General features: G+C 40.5%; 1 protein-coding gene across 1 annotated transcript in view; it reads left to right on the forward strand.

Moving 5' to 3' along the window:
- Positions 1-19,278, forward strand: part of HTRA1 (HtrA serine peptidase 1) — a 35,011-nt gene extending 15,733 nt beyond the window's left edge. The window contains exons 2-9 of the mRNA XM_076339182.1: positions 1,697-1,796; positions 2,125-2,329; positions 12,477-12,671; positions 13,368-13,400; positions 14,694-14,808; positions 14,933-14,990; positions 15,898-15,993; positions 18,558-19,278. Of these exons, the coding sequence (XP_076195297.1) occupies positions 1,697-1,796; positions 2,125-2,329; positions 12,477-12,671; positions 13,368-13,400; positions 14,694-14,808; positions 14,933-14,990; positions 15,898-15,993; positions 18,558-18,726 (971 nt within the window). The 3' untranslated portion in view covers positions 18,727-19,278. The remainder of the gene's footprint in view (positions 1-1,696; positions 1,797-2,124; positions 2,330-12,476; positions 12,672-13,367; positions 13,401-14,693; positions 14,809-14,932; positions 14,991-15,897; positions 15,994-18,557) is intronic.
- The last annotated feature ends 211 nt before the right edge of the window (positions 19,279-19,489 follow it).

The raw sequence follows: 19,489 nt of genomic DNA on the forward strand, positions 1-19,489 counted from the left end.
AAAAAACATGTTCTTGAGTGATCAGATAGTGTTTGGGTTGAGCATCCACCCAGTTCTTGAGGGCAGTATATGCTAGTTGGCATTGGTAAGTCACCTGAAACCCCTTAATCAAACCAGTATCTGGTTAATATTAAAAGCAGCAATGTTTTGTTCCCAAATCATTCCTCTGAATCTCCTGCCGTGCGTTTTTGCTTCCAGTATGTACTTAAAAATTCGCATAGTTTTCCAGTCTTGTTTTCAGATAATGAAGGTCATTCAGGTATCGGTATTGGGATGATTTTATAGGATAGTCCTGTGTCTCCTTCTACAATTCTGCGAATAAATAGTCCTGTTACACCATCACAGGCATTTACAGCATCCACAAGCTGCTTACTGCTTTAATCTCTGGATGGATTTAGAAGCCAAATGGCAAGGATGGATGGGAGCAGAATAGCACATTAATACTCATCTGAAAGTCAATTGCAGATTTGGCTTGTGCCTTTATGACGCAAGATGGATGCATCAGATAAAATGGGAAGACTAATGAAAACAAAGGGTGTTTCTTGCCTCTAGGGAAATATAAAATAACTTCTTGGGGTGTTCCAATTGCTTAGCTGCTCCCAATTTAAAAAAAAGTTTTGCCCCCAAACTACTTGAGAAGGCAAAGCTGTGTCGGAACTGTGAATTTTTTCCAGAGATTTTTAGACATCTGATGGTGCAGACAGGTTTTCTGTTGGCCACAATGGGAGTTTGGTATCCAGTTGCTTTTGAAAATCCCACTGACCTCTCTTGAATGCTCAGTGACCATGAGCTTTTGTGTTACAGCACTGCCCAGGAATGCAGAGCTTTGTGGTCCCATTGTTTTCGTGTGTGTGTGTATCTATTTTATAGCCTTGAGGGTGGTTCAGAAACTCCGAGTACTTGGGATCCACTCCTCTGTGGAGCTGATGGACCACAGGTGGTTGCAGTGGAAAGGATGCCTTGAGTATGGTTGTGTAGAGCCTATGTAATGTGCATCCACGTTTAGGTGCCAGGCAGAGGCTGGTAGCTCAAGCTGTGTGGGGACACTGGTGGGAGAGGCAGCGCAAACCTCGTACCCGAATTAAACTTTCACAGCAGCTGCTGTAGGCTTACAGAGGGGTTAGGACCTTGTTGTCCTCGGCATTTTACAAATGCAGCAGCATGAGACTTCAAAAACCACTAAGAAGGCGTATTTTGGCAGAGGAACAGAGCCCGTTTGTTTAATCTGAGAAGACCATACAAGCTAAATAGACCATCCAGAAAAGAGGTGAGAGCAGAAATGGAGGCATCTGAGTACAAAAACCCTCTCACAAAGGAAGAGCGGGTCAGTGCCGACATGGACTAAACCCTGCGCTCCTCCAATGCCTCAGCCCCGGGAGCCACCAGCAGTGGGGCGTGCTGACCCAGGGTCTGCAGCTACAGCCACACTTGGAGCAGCGGATCTGCTGCCCCATGGCCCAATTACGTGCACTTGAAACAAGAAGGTTTCATGGATCCGTTTGTCCTAATGATAAAGTATGCTGCCTCTTCTGTGCAAAGAGGCAGAAGGGGAATCTGGGGGCAAGGGTTATGCTGCAGATGACTTTTAAGGAGGGAAAAGATATCCACTTGGAGCCTTTTTTAATTCAGGTGTTTTGCAATGACCCTTCTCCTATCACTTGAAGAACTCATGACATGTTTTCTGTTTCTATTTCAGGCCAAGAACATCCTAATAGCCTGCGGCACAAATACAACTTTATTGCAGATGTGGTGGAGAAGATAGCTCCTGCTGTGGTTCACATTGAATTATTTCGCAAGTAAACAAGATGCCCAGTTTTGATTTTTGTATTCTTGAAAACAGCTGCCAGTGTGCCAGAAATGTTGATTGATGCTATGTAATAGCAAAGAGGTTTTTGAGATGATAAATATTTGTCATGCTTAAGAATTAAAGATAATTTAAGAGTCCTGGGGGAAAAAAAAAGTTAAACTAATGCATGTGCATTATCTTCTTAATGATAGTAGGTAACAGCAGATATCCTAAAGCATTAAAAACCACCAAACTCTTTTTGGCTGTGTATTATTTGGAATGATTTGTGATCTTTCAACTTATTGCAGCGATAAATGTTGATTTCCCATATCTTTTAGACTTCCTTATTCGAAGAGGGAGATTCCTGTTGCCAGTGGTTCAGGGTTCATCGTCTCAGAAGACGGACTGATAGTGACAAATGCCCATGTTGTCACCAACAAAAACCGGGTGAAGGTGGAACTGAAGAACGGTGAAACATATGAAGCTAAAATTAAAGATGTTGACGAAAAAGCTGACATTGCACTAATTAAAATAGATTCTCAGGTGAGTCGTTAAAGCAAGACACATTTTTATTCCTCTTAATTTAGTATCCTGCTTTCCCAAAAGCTATTGCTAACTTTCAGGCTTGAAGGAAAGGCTAGTAGTTTAGTGGTCTGAGTTATAGAGAATCCTCTAGCTAGGTGGATACACATTTTTAAAAGCCAAGTTTGTGGTTGGTAGTGGTTAATTTTATCACTTCTCAGTGTAGTGCAAGCAAGTACGTCGCACTTTTTTATGCATCCTCAAAATAAAAACCAACATCGTTTACTGGCTGGTTTACACACACATTGGCTAATATAACTCTCTCCCTCTGAGAATAAATAGGGGTTGTTCCTTTGTGGTTGGTAGAGGGACATATTAATCTTTCTTGTGTGCCTATACTGAAGTCACAGGTTGCTTTTAGAAAATACATTTGTGCCTGTGAAGGGCTGCACCACACTGATATAGGTATTAAAATGGGAAGATATCTTGGGAAGCATCTTGAACATGCAAATTAAAGCCAGCTTGGAAAGATGCTCTTACACTGCAAGTGGTTTTCTGGACAAACGGGAGTGCAACTGCCCATCCATAGTCTTCCTCCATGTCAAACATAAGGCTGTCAGCAGAAAAGCTGTCATGCGGTTCTGCACACGTCAACAGCGTGGCGCAAGTGGAATATTGTGTCGAAATACTACTGTGCAATGTAGATGCAATTAGATCCATGTGATTGCTTGGGGTGCTGCTCATTTTGGTTTCCCTTGTTTGGACTGTTAGTTAATGACCTCCAAATTTAACGGGCAAGAACGTTTCATTTGAAACACATGACTCAAAAATGTGTAGATCTTGCAGTGTTGTTTTAGTTCAGACCTATTCCCCAGTGAGGTCAAAAGTGTTTGTGCCAGAGTCCATGACTAAATCAGACGTCTAATGCAGAACTCTTGGGTGACCCAAGATATGAAGCGCTCCTGCTGCTCCCTTGCCACTTTTGTCATTTAAAAGTTCTTTCTTTTTTCTTATTTAAAAGCTTCTTCACAGCAACATGGCAGAAAACCTTAACAATACCAAGAATGTTTTTTTGCCATGTTGTTTTTTTCCCTCTGTTTTCCTGAGGTAACCTATTTACACATTTACCAATCATTTATTTTCTCATTTTTATATTAAAATAAGCAAAGGCAGATCTGCAGTAACAAAGCAAAGGGAAAGATCCGCAGGATGAGAACTGGCAGCATTAGGCTGAGTAGGATATGGCAGGGAGCGAGGGGCAGCTGGAAAAGTGATTTAAGATTGGAAGCACAGTATGGTGGGGAAAGTAGACCAGAAAATGCTGGTGAGAAGGAAGGGACTCAAGACGATAGGAGGGTGAGCTTCAGAGAAGGAAGAAGCTGGTAAGTCAATGAGAGATGACATTGAACTGATGTGACAGATTGTTTTCAGGACTTAAGACAAGAGCAGACATAGAGTTTTATGTTATTTTTTGAGCCTAAAGAAATGGCTCCAAAATTTCCCTGGTAAGCTGCTTGTGGGAAGGGAGAACCTGGAAGACTGAAAGCAGCTTGGAAAAAAGAGAATGCAGCCAGATGAGTTGCCTGTAGTGGAAACCACTGCTAAACAGGACTGGAACTGGCGATTCTAGTTATGACTTGCAAGATGGCAGAGACTCTTCTTTTTTAAAAATCACTGCTGTGTAATTAAATGATAGTCATCGTCTTCTTCCATCAGTTTAATTTTTGAACGTAGTTGTGACCCTGTTTGCAAACGGCACATCAGCATTGCAACCTAATTTATTTTTATATATATTTGCAAATTCTTTAAGGCAGGAACTTTTTCTGTCTTAGAGCTATCTAGAGCCAAATCAGCTACATTTTTCTTTGTGGGGGTGGAGAGGGGAGGAATTGATCCGTTAATATTCAGTTGTCTAGGAGAAAAAGGGTTGGTTTTAACGAAACTTTGGGAAGTGTCTCAGTGCCTGGAGGCTGAGCTCTTGCAGAAGGAGATGAGCGGGCCCCGGCTGTCTTCCTCGCGTAATGTCAGTTTAGCACGTCTGTCTGGGTAGCAGGAGATCAAATTTCACGTCTCTGCTCTAAATTAGATAAAATATGGATATAAACTTGGGTCTGACATATCCTTGGTAAGTGTCCTATCAGATGTACAACCCAGTACTTTGTGTGTTGTTCCGCCCTGGCCCTTACCTGTTGCATTTCAGGATAATTTTGAGAAGTCTTGGGGAAAACTTCTTGTATGGCTTGTTTTTTTCTGGGATGAGAGACCAGTTTTCCAGCTAGGTCTAGTGACATGGCACTGGGAAATCCCAATCCAAGGTGAGGCCTGAGGCACCTCTGTTTGCAGGACAGATGATGCTTTGCACTTGGAGAATTAGAAACACAAAACTTTAAGTGTTCACAAAAAGTTAAAATGGAAACGCGGTCAGCTGAGAAGTTGATTTTCAGACTGAACTTTCATGTGACATTTTTATATATCCATTCAGGTTCAGTGTTTGAGCTTTCCTTTTTGTACTGAAATGCCTTACAATCATTCAGATTCATAAAAGGCTTTTTAAAATCACAGAGGTAATAATTTGTTGGAGTTGAAATGTATTTGATGACTAAAGCGGTCAATGTGACGGTACAAATAACCCTTTAAAAATCTGGATATAGCATGAAAACAATCCCTAAGAATTTTGCTGAAGTAAGAGATGAAGTTCTTCCTTTGAATAAATTATTTGAAGGTGACATCAAAGATGCAGAAATTTTTTTTTTCTTCTGTTTTTCTGTGGCATGTTAAGGCAGGATCTGAAGGATGAAGAATGCCTCTGTGGTTAGGAACAGAGCTGGGCTTGAAGTATGAGTTTAGGCTGTCAGCTATTTCTAAAACTGTTAAGATTTTGCAGCAGCCTGCATGCTGTTTTTCTTTAAGCTGTGAACATCTGGCCAAAGACATTACTAGAACTAATTTGGCTTTGCTGAGTGCAATAGGAAATTGAAAGAGGGTAGTAAAATCTGGGCATCAGTAAGGATGAACAGTTTCCCTGATTAAATTCTTCTCCATGGAAAAACATACTGCAGTCAATGAGGAACAGAAATCTTGGAGGAGTTCTTCTAATCCTAAAATACACTTATTTTTACAGTCTATAAAAGAGATAAACTATATTTCTTGTGTCCATAGAGAGACACAGCAGTTTGCTGAGGTGTTAAAAGTGGGAAGTAAGATTGGAGTCATGTGGTAAATGCGAAGGCAATATAACTATCCTTCCAAATGCAAACAGCTTCGAGGAGACAGCAATACTAGAAAGAAACGGTTGCAGACAATTTGGATATGAACATGTAAAATTTATAAAACTTCCCTAGGAAAATTTGGACTTTGGCAGCATAGGCAGAGGCTGCTGAAATAATCCATCTTGTGTGGCACGTGTGATACTGCAGTGAACCTGAAACCCCTCAAAAATATTGCACAACACTCCAAAGCTAGCAGATGCTTTCGAGCTGGCAAAGCTTGATTATGAAATTAATCTCAAGACAAATAACTACCTTGTTAAATGAGAATGTGTGATACAGGTGCTGAAAACTGTGAACACCAGAAGAAGGAAAGAAAATTTTAGGGGTGGTTTAATGGGCAATGTCAGGATTAATGGAAGGTAGGGTTACTGGTGTCTGTATCCCAGGCAGGATTTGGCATCTAAGTGATACAGCAGTAGTGGGTTTGTGACTGATCTTTAATTTACGGTGGTGTTTCAGCCCTTTTGCTTAAGGTTTTTCCCGCATTTTACTAATAACCACTTAGTTTGACACTCAAATCGACGAGACCTTCTGCCCTCATTCCTTTGGTGGTTTCGTGAGGCAATGCAGCATCTGTATCTTTGTGGTCAGAAGGGATTTGCTTTTTTTCCCCTGTGTGTACAAACTGGAGGAAGCAGGAAAGCAAACTTTCCTGTTTATGTATCAATATTTTAATAGCCCGCATTTTGAAAAACCAAACTACTTGAATACCAGATGTAAGTGGCTTTTCTAAAATGCTATTTTACTTTGAAATCTGTTGCTGGATATTACGTTGCTTCCTCTCGAGAGCCTGAGGAAGCCCACATATTGGTTCCAGAAGTCCTCAGGACCGATAGAAATGAAATAGCTTGTAAAAAGCTTGCATGTTAACTCCTGTTTACTTATCAGTTTGGGCAGCAGTGGTTTCCTGCCATCTTCAGCTCCTAGTAGCCCTCGCGGCAGGGACGATGTGCCGGTCCAGCTCCCCGCACAGCGAAATGCTGACACAGCTCCAGCGTGGGTCTACCAGCACCAGGGTGTTTTATTTTATTTTAAGGGAGAACAGCAATATCTTGCCAGGTAATTGAAATCTTGGCATAGGATTTGTCACCAAATCCTGGTGACATAGCAAAACAACGCTTCATCCTTTTTTCTTTTTTTCTGCAAGCTTCCCATGCTCCGTCTTTAGATTAGGAGACTCGGTTTTGTTTTTCTAACTATAGATGAAATACTTTTGGAGGCTCGTAATGCATTCAGCTTGGGTTTTTCATTTTCTTTGGCATTTTGTCAAGCAGTTTCTAGATTGTAGATGTTACTCTACATTTTCATATGCTCATGGCCTGTGTTTTTATTTTGCCATAACATATTCTGAAAGTTAAATAGTTTCATTAATGAGAACAGAAATGCAATTCCCAGGGAAGTTACATGCCTTGCCAGAGTTACTTACAGCTGAATTAGCAGACCATACAAGCATCTGTTTCTTTTCCACCTAAAAATAAAAAGCATGAAGGAAATCTGCCGCTATTTAAAACAAATTGAACTCTGAACATTTGTCTTCTCTTCATCAGTTTATTGAACTACTTCCTGCAAATTCATGATCTTCCTTCCACAAACGAAGGGGATTACAGAGCAGAGAAGGGATTTACTTGCTTTCTGTGCCAACGTAGAGACAGATTCACTTACTTCATGGATGAAAAAGTTCCAACCGAAACACCTACTGGTTATGGCCGTCTGTCTCTTGTTTTTTATTCCTCTGTGGCACTGGCTGTGCCCGGTGGTGGTTACGTGCTGCCTCTTCTTTTAGTTTCAGAGCTGATTTGTCAAGGCTCCACTTACTTTATCTGACTCGAGCTACGTTGCTAATGTACATCAGGTGAACATCTGGCTCCTGGCTGATGATGCTGTTCTTCTATGCTTGTCCTAATCTCTCGTGCCACAATAGTTGTGTCTTATTGTTGGATGAAGCCGTTTCTTGTGGTGGTGTGCAGCTCTCCACTTCATGGGAGTTATGTTTATCCAGGGTTTGAGTCAAATCTGTATATGAAAATGTCTGAAGCCCTTTGGGATGAGAAAGGCTTAAAATATTAACGCTAATTAATGGCTCCTTCTCTGGCTGGGTGTAAACAGTGAGTCATGTGCCACTTATGGTTTTGCATGTTTAGTCCTATTTCTGTGTACTTGCAGAATGCCTGCTTGCAGATTTGTTTTACTGAGTAGACACGCATCCCAGCAGAGCCCCGAGGCTTCATCAAATGAAAAACGGAGGGAAAGAATGTGTTATGTGTTGCCCAAGGTCACGCAGTGAGTCACTGGGAAAGCTGTTTAGGTGCTGGGTGTTTCTGGCTCCCTGTTCATTGTGCTGCAAGGCATGTTCGTTTGCCTGGATTTTAATTAACTGTTGTGGCAAATCTGTAGTTAACCGAAGAGAATCACGATTTGTAACAGTAGTTATGTCATCCTGATGACCATCAGATGTTATGTAAAAATTGAAGAGTGCCCATTTATAAAGTATAGTTATTAAGGGCCCTAGACCCAACCACTTAAACTTGGTTGACTGCTTGAACATCCTAGGCAAGAGCTTGCCAGGGGAAGGGTATGAGGGCACAGGCAGGGTGTTCTGATATGATTCTAGTTACAACTGCTGCTGTAAGTGCTTGCCCTGCATTTCCAGCACTCCTCTTGTGGACTGCAGAAGGACATACTTACCACTTGATCACTTGATGCCCAGGGATTTTGATTGGCTTTATACTGATTTCACTTCAAAACCACCTCTACAATTTAAATAAATACTTGGAGTTTTTTGAGAATGGAAAGTTTAGTTCTGAATATGGCAATGTTATTTTTAAGCTTTTTTAGAGAGAAACCCCAAAATTTGAAGTCACTACAATGCATATATTCATCACAACCAATTCTTTATGGCATTTACTTGTAGAGGCACTAGTAAGAGTATTTACATGCAGTGCTGTTAGTGCACTCCGCACCACACTGCAAAATTATAAGGAATAGAGAACACATTTTCCAAAGCTATGTTTCATAATATGTGCAGAGCAAGGCGATTTTTGCAATTGATTTTTGTTCCTAGGAAAGGAAAGGTTAGCCAAACTCTTTCCAGAAGAATCACACAGATGACCCACAGCCAATCCATACAGCGTTAGACTTTGAACTGAAGCCTAGCTAGTAAAGGCAAAGGCTTGAAAACTCAGCACAATCAAAAGTAATTGTATTAGTCAGAGATTGTTCATGTATTTTCTTTCTGCTGCCAAATGCGATTTTGGCTTTGTGACTGTTTTTGTAACTCAGGAACATTGTATAAATCTTTAACTTTGTACACGACCAGTCTTTTTTTTCTGTTATGAAAAAAAAAAAGACTTCTGTTTTCTTTTGCTTGTCTATGTTTCATTTGCTGATAAATGTCCTCTTTCTCTATAAAGTATCCATTTTCAGTGCACTGGGATAGAAACAAAAGCCACTTTTTGTGTTGTTGTTTTTTTTTTTAAATAAGGAAAAGGAGTGCCAAAAAGAGATGCACTTCTTGACCAACGACATCTTGAAAACACGTGCTACGTAAGCTTAATAGCATCTGGCAAGGGAAGGAAGGGCCAGGGTGCTCCCTCTGTCCAAACAATACCCATATGGGGCTGTTTGTGTTGCATATACTGCATGCTTCCCAGCACAGCTAATCATAGCTGCCTCTTCCCCACTGTACTGGAGAGGTCCCTTGGAGTCAGGGCTGTGGTCTGAGGTTATGAACTGCTCAGCAGTGTTGCCTTGGGATGTTGCTGCTTGTCTGCTGTGCTGTAAACACGATGGGGAAACTGGGTATCGCCGTTGAATCCTTGTCGTGGTTTAACCTCAGCCGGCAACTGAGCATCACGCAGCTGCTCACTCACTCCCCCCCACCCCGGTGGGATGAGGGAGAGAATCGGAAGAGGAAAAGTGAGAAAACTCATGGGTTGAGATAAGAACAGTTTAATAATTGAAATAAAATAAAGTAAAACAGTAATGATGATGATGATGATGATAAAAGAATATACAAAATAAGTGATGCTCAATGCAGTTGCTCACCACCCACCGACCAATGCCCAACCAGTTCCCGAGCAGTGGTCACCCCCTCCCCAGCTAATTCCCCCCAGTTTATATACTGAGCATGACGTCACATGGTATGGAATATCCCTTTGGCCAGCTGGGGTCAGCTGTCCTGGCTGTGCCCCCTCCCAGCTTCTTGTGCACCTCCAGCCTTCTCAGCCGGTAGAGCATGGGAAGCTGAAACGTCCTTGACTAGTGTAAGCACTACTTAGCAACAACTAAAACATCAGTGTGTTATCAACATTATTCTCATCCTAAATCCAAAACACAGCACTGTACCAGCTACTAGGAAGGAAATTAACTCTATCCCTGCCGAAACCAGGACAATCCTTCTCAGAATTAAACCACAGCCTTGGTTGGGTTTATCTATGGCTGTGGCACTTGATAGGGACCATGGATAATTATTATTTAATAGTAGGGTACTGCTGGTTGTGAAAACTTTCCTCATAATATAGGGATAATTACAAAGGGAAATGTTTTTCTCCTTACTGTGTTGCCTATTCTGTTGCTCTTCCAACTGATTCTGTTTAACAAGCAGTTGGTTAATTATTTTCTTGATATCTGGAGACTAAAAGATAAGTTTCCATCAAGCATCTTATCCTGTCTGGAATTTGGCAATGAGTTTTACTGAAACAGTCTGTTCATCTGAGTAAAATTTTGCTGGTGGAATTGTAACAAAGTTGGATAAAGGATACACAGGACCAGGCTTGTTAAATATAATAAAACCATAACTTCTGTATTTGCAGCAGCATATAGTGATGACTGATGCCTTTATTTTTTACTTTCTACTTTACAGACATTGTGTATCTTCTAGGACATTTGAAATAAAACTGTAGGTGAAAAATACAAAGTGATGGGCATTTGGGTTAGTTTATATTAGTGGATTTTTGTCCCTAAGGGTGACTTACCAATACAGGCTTTCAAACTGCTGCTGACGAAAGACTCCTAAAGAGCTAGCTCTCGATTTCCAATTTAAACACATAATATTTTCCCTTTTTGCCAAAATTTAGTAACGATTCAGCTTCTATTAACTTCTGAAACAAAATTATCACTTAACTTGGGAATCTGTACAAATAATCAGGGCATACTAAATATTACCGTGTTTCTTTGCTACGTGAGCACACAGTATATACCTTTTGCATCCCATCAAGTATAGGTGCACAAATTTGTGTGCTTTGGAACAGGTATGGGATGAAAAAGGCACCTTCCGGAAGTTTTCCAGAAGGAGTGAATTACAAGAAGGGGTATTAAGCCAATATGTACCTCCATTTTAGGTACACAGCTCAAGAATACCTTGAAGGTATGCTGTTTTTTAATAAAGTGACTATGTTACCCACTCCTTGGAAATTGGCTTAAGTTAATCTCTAGGTGGGGCTTCCACTGCATCTAGAATCATTGGCCTGTTTTGAAAGTTTATACTATTGGGGACGGGTTTGTTGAGCAAAGGAAAGAATTTTGAAGTGGGCCGAGCTTGGAGGAAAGCTATGTTAAAGTTAGGTTTTCCAAGCAAAGATACATCCCTTCAGACTTCTGTTTTGATTTTGGGTTCAGTAACCTCCTAATCCTCCAAATCCTTAAGTGGAAACCTGAATTTATACATGTCCAGGTCCATTGATGCTAATAGAAATAGTCTAGTGACATGATTAAATATGTAGTTAAATACCTGGGGAGGGTCAGGATCATTTGGACAAACATAAAAGGAGTGAAAAACGTGTAACATCACTGAAAGGGTAAAGACTGATTTTTAAAAATGCAAAGCAAAGGAGAAGTGGAGCTTAATGTGTATTTTACAGGCAGGTGATAAATAAAGGCAAAGTATTTATTTGAAATATGATCTGTTTCAGAACACCCTTCATAATTATTTGGTGAGTAGGAGGCCTTAAGAACTTCCAAGCTGTTTTCTGATTGCTGCGGGGGGTTTATTGGTCCAGTTTGAATCATCTGTTATCCAGCCAGTTCAGTTCCTGTGCGGATACAACATGTCTTGGAGAAACCATACTCGGTTCCCTTGATCCATTGCATTGGCAAGGGTGTGTGGATCCAACCTTCCCTCCTCTTTTTATTTAATTGCTGTAAATTGCAGTGATCTCTATTGTTGCTGGATTTTAAGAATGTTTTGTGTCTTAGTGGGAATGTCTTCAATAACATGATAGTTAATAAGTTTAGAGATGAGATCTTGAAAGCAAAATATAATGGTATCCCCTACTGCCATAACAGAAAAATCCCATAAAATCTTTAAATCCTAACATCTTCAGAAGAAGACATCAGTGTATGTAGGAGGCAATATAATTATTTAGAAGAGATACTCCATTGAAAAAAAACATAAGATGAAACATCAGGTGGTGTCTTATGAGAATATAAAATGCTTTTAACTACACATATGCATGTTTGATACACTTTGCTTTCATGACTCTTTAGTGTTCACTCTTAATATATTATTTTTGCTTTAGCAGCTGTTGGCTAATTATTTCAAGAAGCTGTTGGAAACAACTCATTCCTAGTATCATCAGATGTTTGCTTTGTACAGCAGAGCATTAATATTCCTTTGGTCTTTTAATTGTTTTTGGTTTAATGGGTACCCGTTGTGGAAAAAGTACTCCTGCAGTCTAAAGAGCCCACCCTTTAGAGCAGAAGTTCGTTGAGATGTTTCTGTACAGAGCCACATGAAATATTCAAAGAAAACAGAGCGAGCAAAATCCCCAAGGAATAAAAGCCTTTCTTTTTTCCTCTGCTCTATTAATGTAGTCACATTTCTGTAGAATTTGTTCTACTGGTGTAGTAGTGTCTTAACATTTGAATTTTGTTTTTTAATTTTTTTTCATTTTGATTTGTAGGGTAAATTGCCAGTTCTTCTGCTTGGTCAGTCTGCAGACTTGAGACCAGGAGAATTTGTGGTCGCGATTGGAAGTCCATTTTCTCTTCAAAACACAGTGACTACGGGGATTGTTAGTACCACTCAGCGTGGAGGGAAGGAGCTGGGGCTCCGCAACTCCGATATGGACTATATTCAGACCGATGCCATCATCAACGTACGTCCTGCTCTGAGCCTCGTCCCCTTCAGCTCTTAAATTTCTTGAATAGTTGCTTTGAAAATTTCACCAGTGATACAGTTCTTAAGAACAGTTGAGCATAGTTGGCTTTTCTTTCATCCATGTAAATACGGACATCTGTGCTGCAGCAGCACTCGATTGTTATTTAAAACCACAGCAAGTACAGTATCTGCCTTCACTTCAAAATTCTTATAAATTACAAGGGGGAGGCGATATTCTCTGGCAAATAAGTCTCTTTTTGAAATCTATCATGTTTTCTAAAAAAAAAAAGCCAAGCTTAGTTTAAGGATTCAAGTTTGTTTCTGCATTAAGGCAAAACAATAGTTTTTGTACTTATACTGTTGGCCTTGTAAGAAATCTTCAGTAACAGCTCCCAGAGCTGTCCTAAAATCTTGTAAGTTGCTAGTGTGGTATTATTAAAACAAAAGAAAAACCTTGGCTTTCTTAACTTACTCTGGCAAGAGAAGAAGGACTAAGCGTTTGCAAAGCTCAGCTGAAAGGGATGATGTTAAGTGTAGTTAATGGGTTTGGATGTTAAGACTGTTCTATTGCACGTATTTAATAGACAATGAAAAAATTACTGCAGAAATATTTCAAAAATTTCTTTTATGTTTTGCTTGCCATGAATTAAGAGGTAGATATTAAAACATGTTCTTGCCATATGTTTATTTTCAGTATGGAAACTCCGGAGGACCCCTAGTAAATCTGGTAAGAGTTTCTTTATGTTTGTTTGCTTAGTGTTAAGCTTTTTAATTTTTACTTTTTAGTTTAAAAACAAAACCAAAAAACCCCACCCAAACAAATACACAAACAAAACCCCACACCAGAAATGTGATTCAGAGTATTCGATATCTGTCTGACTACACAAAATTTGCATGGTTCTTACGAATCACTTGTCTATGTTTATGTTGGCAAATCACAAGATGTGCTTGCATTTCAGTATTTAAGGTGCTTATGGTTTGCATAGTTTTGAGCAAGTGTAATGCCTAATTTTTTTTGCCCATGCCTTGTAAAAAGCACATTTTAAGGTTGAGGTGTTTGCCCTCACTGTATACCATGCAGGCAGCAATATATTTTTTTGCATACTGAAACTCAGCTTAATGGTTCAAAAACATATCTACCCCTTTATTTTGAATCACACTGAGGGGGTTGAAAAACCCGCGTATTTATCAGGGTTTATTTGCTCATATTGTAGAACGTAGTCAGCACTGACCTTGCAGCAGCTGTGGATAAGCCCAAGAGAGAGCAACTGAAGCAGGTTGCAAAACCCAACTGCTGTGTGAGAGCTCTCAGATGGGGGCACGCGGGGTTGAACAGAGGAGAGGCAGCGGTCCTCAGTGGGGGACGGCACAAATTGGAAGAAAGAACTAGTCAGAGTTTCTGCCTTGGAGATTTGGCAATTTTTTTTCACCCAACTTGCAGTACAATTTCAGCACCAGTAACCTCCATTTAAAAAATTGTAGTTGGCTAGTTTTTATCTGGGATAGATCAGGGAAGGAAGCTGCTGAGATTTTGGAAGTGTTCGAATCATCAGGTGTCAGCAGTGATGTTTAATCTGAAATTCTGTCTTGGAGTCACATTACCGGGAAAAGCTTTTGATTGTCGCTGAAGTGTCATTTTTCTTTATATTATTATGTGATATTTGCTCAGCACCTCACCGGCTGATCGGTGCCATGCTTCGCGAGGTGCCTGCTGAAATAAACAGACCGAAATTGGCTGTAGAATATGCTGCTCATCTGCTGCAAGCTGGAGAGCTGCCCAATTCTGATCTTTCTTCTGCTAGTGGCAATATGAATATTGACATCGGTTTTCCAAAATTGTAGAATAGTTTTTTATCAATAGATGATTCAGAGAAATTAGACTTTAAGAAACCATTTAGAAAATTGAAAACCAGTTACAGAATGTGTTGTATGAATTTGTCTTTGTGATTGCTTGGAAGAAATCATCCGTTTCTCTTCAAGACGTTTCACGTTTGCTAATAACAATTTCTTATTTCTCCAGGATGGTGAAGTCATAGGAATTAACACATTAAAAGTTACAGCAGGGATCTCATTTGCTATCCCATCGGATAAAATCAAAAAGTTCCTAACTGAATCCCATGACAGACAAGCTAAAGGTACTGTACTTCACTGCTTTGAAAGAGAAAAACATGAAAGTAGTAATAAAACAGAAAGTCAACAGCCGTTGAGGCTCTCTTTATGGTAAGAGCAGTTGATCAAGACCTGTTTTCCTTTTTGTAGGAAAAGCTATAACCAAAAAGAAATACATTGGCATTCGAATGATGTCTCTAACTCCTAGGTAAGTAAAAGTGGTGGTTCCTCACCTTTCCGACGTGTGGTCACTGCATGCATTTGGATCAAGCTCATGATCTGCAGAAACAACCAGGAGGCTCGAACCAGCAGCGTGTGCCTCTTTAGGTGCTGGTGACAACTCACAGCCAATTTTTGCTACCTTTTTCTCTGCATCTGCTACATGGTTGAACTCTCCTCTAGACTCTATGAGCTAGTTTTTAAACAACTCCCTGGCTTTTTCTTTTCCTTAATGCTTCAGAAGAGAATAGTTAGCAATTGTTAATTTGCCCTGGGGCTCTATCATAGTTGTTACCAGCTGTCCTGTGCTGTCATGAGGGTCAAGGAGAAAACAAGACAGTATGTTTTCAAGAATTACAGCAGCTACGTGCATATTTCCATTTATATAAAATTATTTTCATTGAACAATTCACTTAATGTAAAATGAAGCTTTTGTGTGGACTTGTTTATTCATACTCAAACCAGAAAAGGCTCATGAGCAGGTGATACTACGTCCTGTAGAAATACCTAGAAGTTTTTACATGTGCAGGTGCAGGATCAGACGTATAACAAAGCATTGAAAACTGAAGGGGTTTTTTTAGGTGTTTTTAGGTGTTCAGGATCTTCTAGTTCTAAAATAACGACCAAGTTTTGAAATGTTTTAACTCAGATCCTCTGTATTTATTGAAATGATGGTCTTTACCAGAAATAGGCATTAAAAAGCTGTATGCACGCAAAAAGTGTAATAATTCTTGAAATACTTCTAAGGGTTAAAATGAATTGTGAAGTGTCACATCAACATGTGTAAAATACCTCAGCTAGTGAATGTTAAGTGAGTTAACTAAGTAAAAATGCGTGATTTTTTTTTTCCCCCTATCTTGTCAAAATATTTTTGTTGCTGTTTCTTCATTTTCCAGCAAAGCTAGAGAGCTGAAGGATCGCCATAAAGACTTTCCTGATGTTGTCTCTGGGGCCTATGTTATTGAAGTAATTCCAGAAACACCAGCTGAAGCGTAAGTTGAACTACTTTTTTCTCAAAACCACTGCCACTGACTTAAGGGGTAATGATGGAGAATGTTCTCTGCTTAACTGGCTATCTTGATTATGCTAAATTAACAAAATTACAACCATCTGATAGCTATTAGGTTGTCTGCTGGAAATCGGTTTGTGGTTTCAGTCCAGTCCCCAGTGGGCAATATTGCAAACGTATCAGGGTTGCAGCGAAGCCCTGTCAGCGTTCCTGGCTGAAAGTGCGAGGATTCAGTGGGCGTGAAAACTCAATTTTCATTTTTCTGAGAGATTGCTTCCAAGACATCTGTTGTACCAATGCCAGTGCTGAATAAAGACGTTTGCTTGTGCATGCTCCCCATGGCCCTGCTGGTCACTCCTGTAGAAGAGCAAGGGAGAAGCTTTGCTTCCACCTTGTGAAGACGTGTCCATCTCAGCCCAAGCACCTCAGTGTTGGGCAAACCCACCAGCTCTCCTGGCATGCCTCTATCAGGGGTGAAATCCTCTCTTGGCACAAGATACTCTTCCATGTGAGAGCTTTGTCAGGAGTCACGTTACTAGGAAGTGCTTTTGGTTTTGGCCAACTGGTCTTTTTCTTTGTATTATTCAGTATTTGTTCAGAACCTCACCTGCTGGTTGGTACCATGCCTCACGAGATGCCTGGCTGAAGTACAGCATCTGGTCTATGGTCACCTGCACTGGTCTGGCTGGCTCTTGCTGGAGACACTTTCCCTTCAGAGTTCGGTTAATACAAAACCGCTTAGTAATCCAGGGTAGGAAATAGGAAACTTTATTCATTTTCTGAAACTAGAGATCATTTAAGAGAAGAGTAAATCTTTGTGGCAAGAAAGAGGCGTGTGTAGCACCAAAGGCATGTAGGCAGAAAGCTGCTTGGAGCAGGCATGTGTTATCTCTTCGGGAGGCTGCAAGGATGGTTGGATGATGTCTTTTTGTTACAGTTTGGATGCCACTGTAAGACATACAGTGTTAGCTGTCAGGCTTGCTTTCTAAATTATTGCTGCTTTGTGTAGGTTATTCTTGTTGGCAGTGCTGTTCATGCAGAATTACTGGTCTGTAATGTGAAATTAAACTGCAGTTAGCGTAGGAATAATGTGGCTGCTCCATTGTGGCACTGAACTTACTGCCTTGACATGCAGGTCCCATATGAAGGTGCAGAAAAATCATTATAGGAGTATGGATAATAGTTAGCAGAGAGTGGGAGAAGGACATTAGAGAGGTAGAAGAAATGTGAAGCAATGTAGCCCCGTAACTTGAAGGCAAACTCAAATCAGGATGCTTCATCCAAAGGCTGGCCTGGCAATTAAAATGCAGCCCATGTTAGCTCTGTCTCCCCCATTCGTAGTCCCCTTGCCTATGGATTTTCCCGTTCTGCTGATTTCCTCTCCAATGTGCATTGTGTAGACCTGCTGGGTAGGGGATCAGAGCAGTTCTGCAGCGACCTGTCCTAGGTATGAGTCGAGAGGAGATGCTGCATGAGAGACCAGGATAATCCAGAATGGTTTGTTCCATGAAAATGTTTTAAGCCATGCCTTCGGTAGGCAACCAGATTTGTTGCAAAAGTTGGCCAAGGCGTCCTGCTTGCAGGAGACACTCATGTAAGGCGTTTTCTGCGGGCAGAAGAGGCCGATGACTGCTCTGTGGTTTTGTGAAGAAGGATTATGCTGAAGGGCTGAATCATGTCTGATCTGGTTACTTGGTTAATATTTCCATAACTTGGAGCCAGATCGTTGTGCAAGACCGGGCAAGACGTTGTGGTCGATGGTATCCCTCACCACCCCATTTCTCGGTCCCAGCAGCAGTCTCAGCCAGCTGGGGGAGAGACCCGCAGCCCCGGGCAGGGGAGCCCTGTGGTGCCGGCTCCGGTTCTGCCCTGTCTTGCTTTGAGTCGGGAGGGGTTTGGTTTTGGTTTGCATGTGGTGCTGAGGTCAGGAGAAGGGATTCTGAGGACTACGGGCAGGCGGGCAAGGGGAAGGACAGGCATGCATTTTTGGTGACTGGGCTAGATCACTGCGTGTGTTATTCTGCTTAAGTTTAAAACACAGGTAAGGTGAAGTGGCTGCCAATAAGCTATGCATGGAGAACAGCGTGGATCCGGGACTGAAATTCCTCATGTGTTCCCATATGGTGCCGCTCAGATTGCTTTGCTATGTATACACGAATAAAAGCTTGGAAAATTTCCCCTCTAAAATGAGTGCCTTGTTGCAATTATTTTAAAAGAAAAATATGCCTCTGTCTCTTCTACTGAATCAGCATCTAGGATCCTTATTGCGGAATTACTGCACTATTTGCAATTGCAAATTCCTTTGAAGACAGTGAAATACGGGATTCATCTAACTTGTACCTCCATCCGATTTCTGAGGTTTCTGCATTGTTTTGTAATCTTCACCGCTTCTTAAATTCTGATTGCTTTTTGCATGCCCGCTGTGTCTCTCTGCAACTGCTGTTGGGTGGGAAATAGGAAAAATCCAGCAATCTTTTTTTTTTAAACAATATTGTAAAGACAATAAAATGGCAATTATAATAATACATTGCTGCTTTGTATTTTCAGTGGTGGCCTGAAGGACAACGATGTGATTATAAGCATCAATGGACAGTCGATAAGTTCAGCCAGTGATGTCAGTGACATTATTAAAAAGGACAGTACGTTGAACATGGTTGTACGCAGGGGCAACGAAGACGTTATGTTAACAGTAGTTCCTGAAGAAATCGATCCCTAACCACAAACATGAGCTGGATTTCATGTTTTCTTTTAACAGCATTGGACTGCTTATATTCTCTCTGTGCTGGTACAGGAAACGTTAGACTTCTGACCAACATTCTGCTTGTTCAGTGGATTAGTATTGGCCAACAGAGTACTTCTAATAGGTTTAAGGTGCAAAAATCAGTGTAATTTCACATACTCCAGATGATAATTTTTTTCCTTCTGTATTATGTATGCAATGTATTCTTTACTGGCTGTTACATTCCCCGCTTAACAAATCAACGTTTGCTTCCCTCTGTTGAATAGATTTACCATTATTTCCGCTAAGATTTAAACAAAACCCACACACACAATGTGTGTTGTGGTATTCAGGTATTTATAGGTTAGCTGTGTTTTAACTGGAAATACCATTGTAAAGGAGTAGTTCGTTTAAAAGAAAACACAATTGGGAAAAAAAGTTTGGTTTATAAACACGAAGAAATCCCAACCAAAATAACCTTTTGAGGATCCCATGCAGGATTTTAATACTATGATATTTTCCTAGTGTTATTAAAAGAATTCAACATTACTACTTCTTGTGAGTGATTCATTTTACTTCCCCTTGTGGAGTGTTTTTCTTTGAACAGCACATCTACCTGAAAGGATGTCCTGATGGTCTCCTTTTTATCATCATAAACCGAAATACTTATTTTTCAGTATGTGCTTGTATTTGCGCTCTTGTGCATCTGCTTTTCTTAGTATGGCTGGCTCGAATTTGTCATATTGGCTATCACAGATTG

Source organism: Aptenodytes patagonicus, chromosome 5 (genome assembly GCF_965638725.1).
Source record: "Aptenodytes patagonicus chromosome 5, bAptPat1.pri.cur, whole genome shotgun sequence".
NCBI lineage: Eukaryota > Metazoa > Chordata > Aves > Sphenisciformes > Spheniscidae > Aptenodytes > Aptenodytes patagonicus.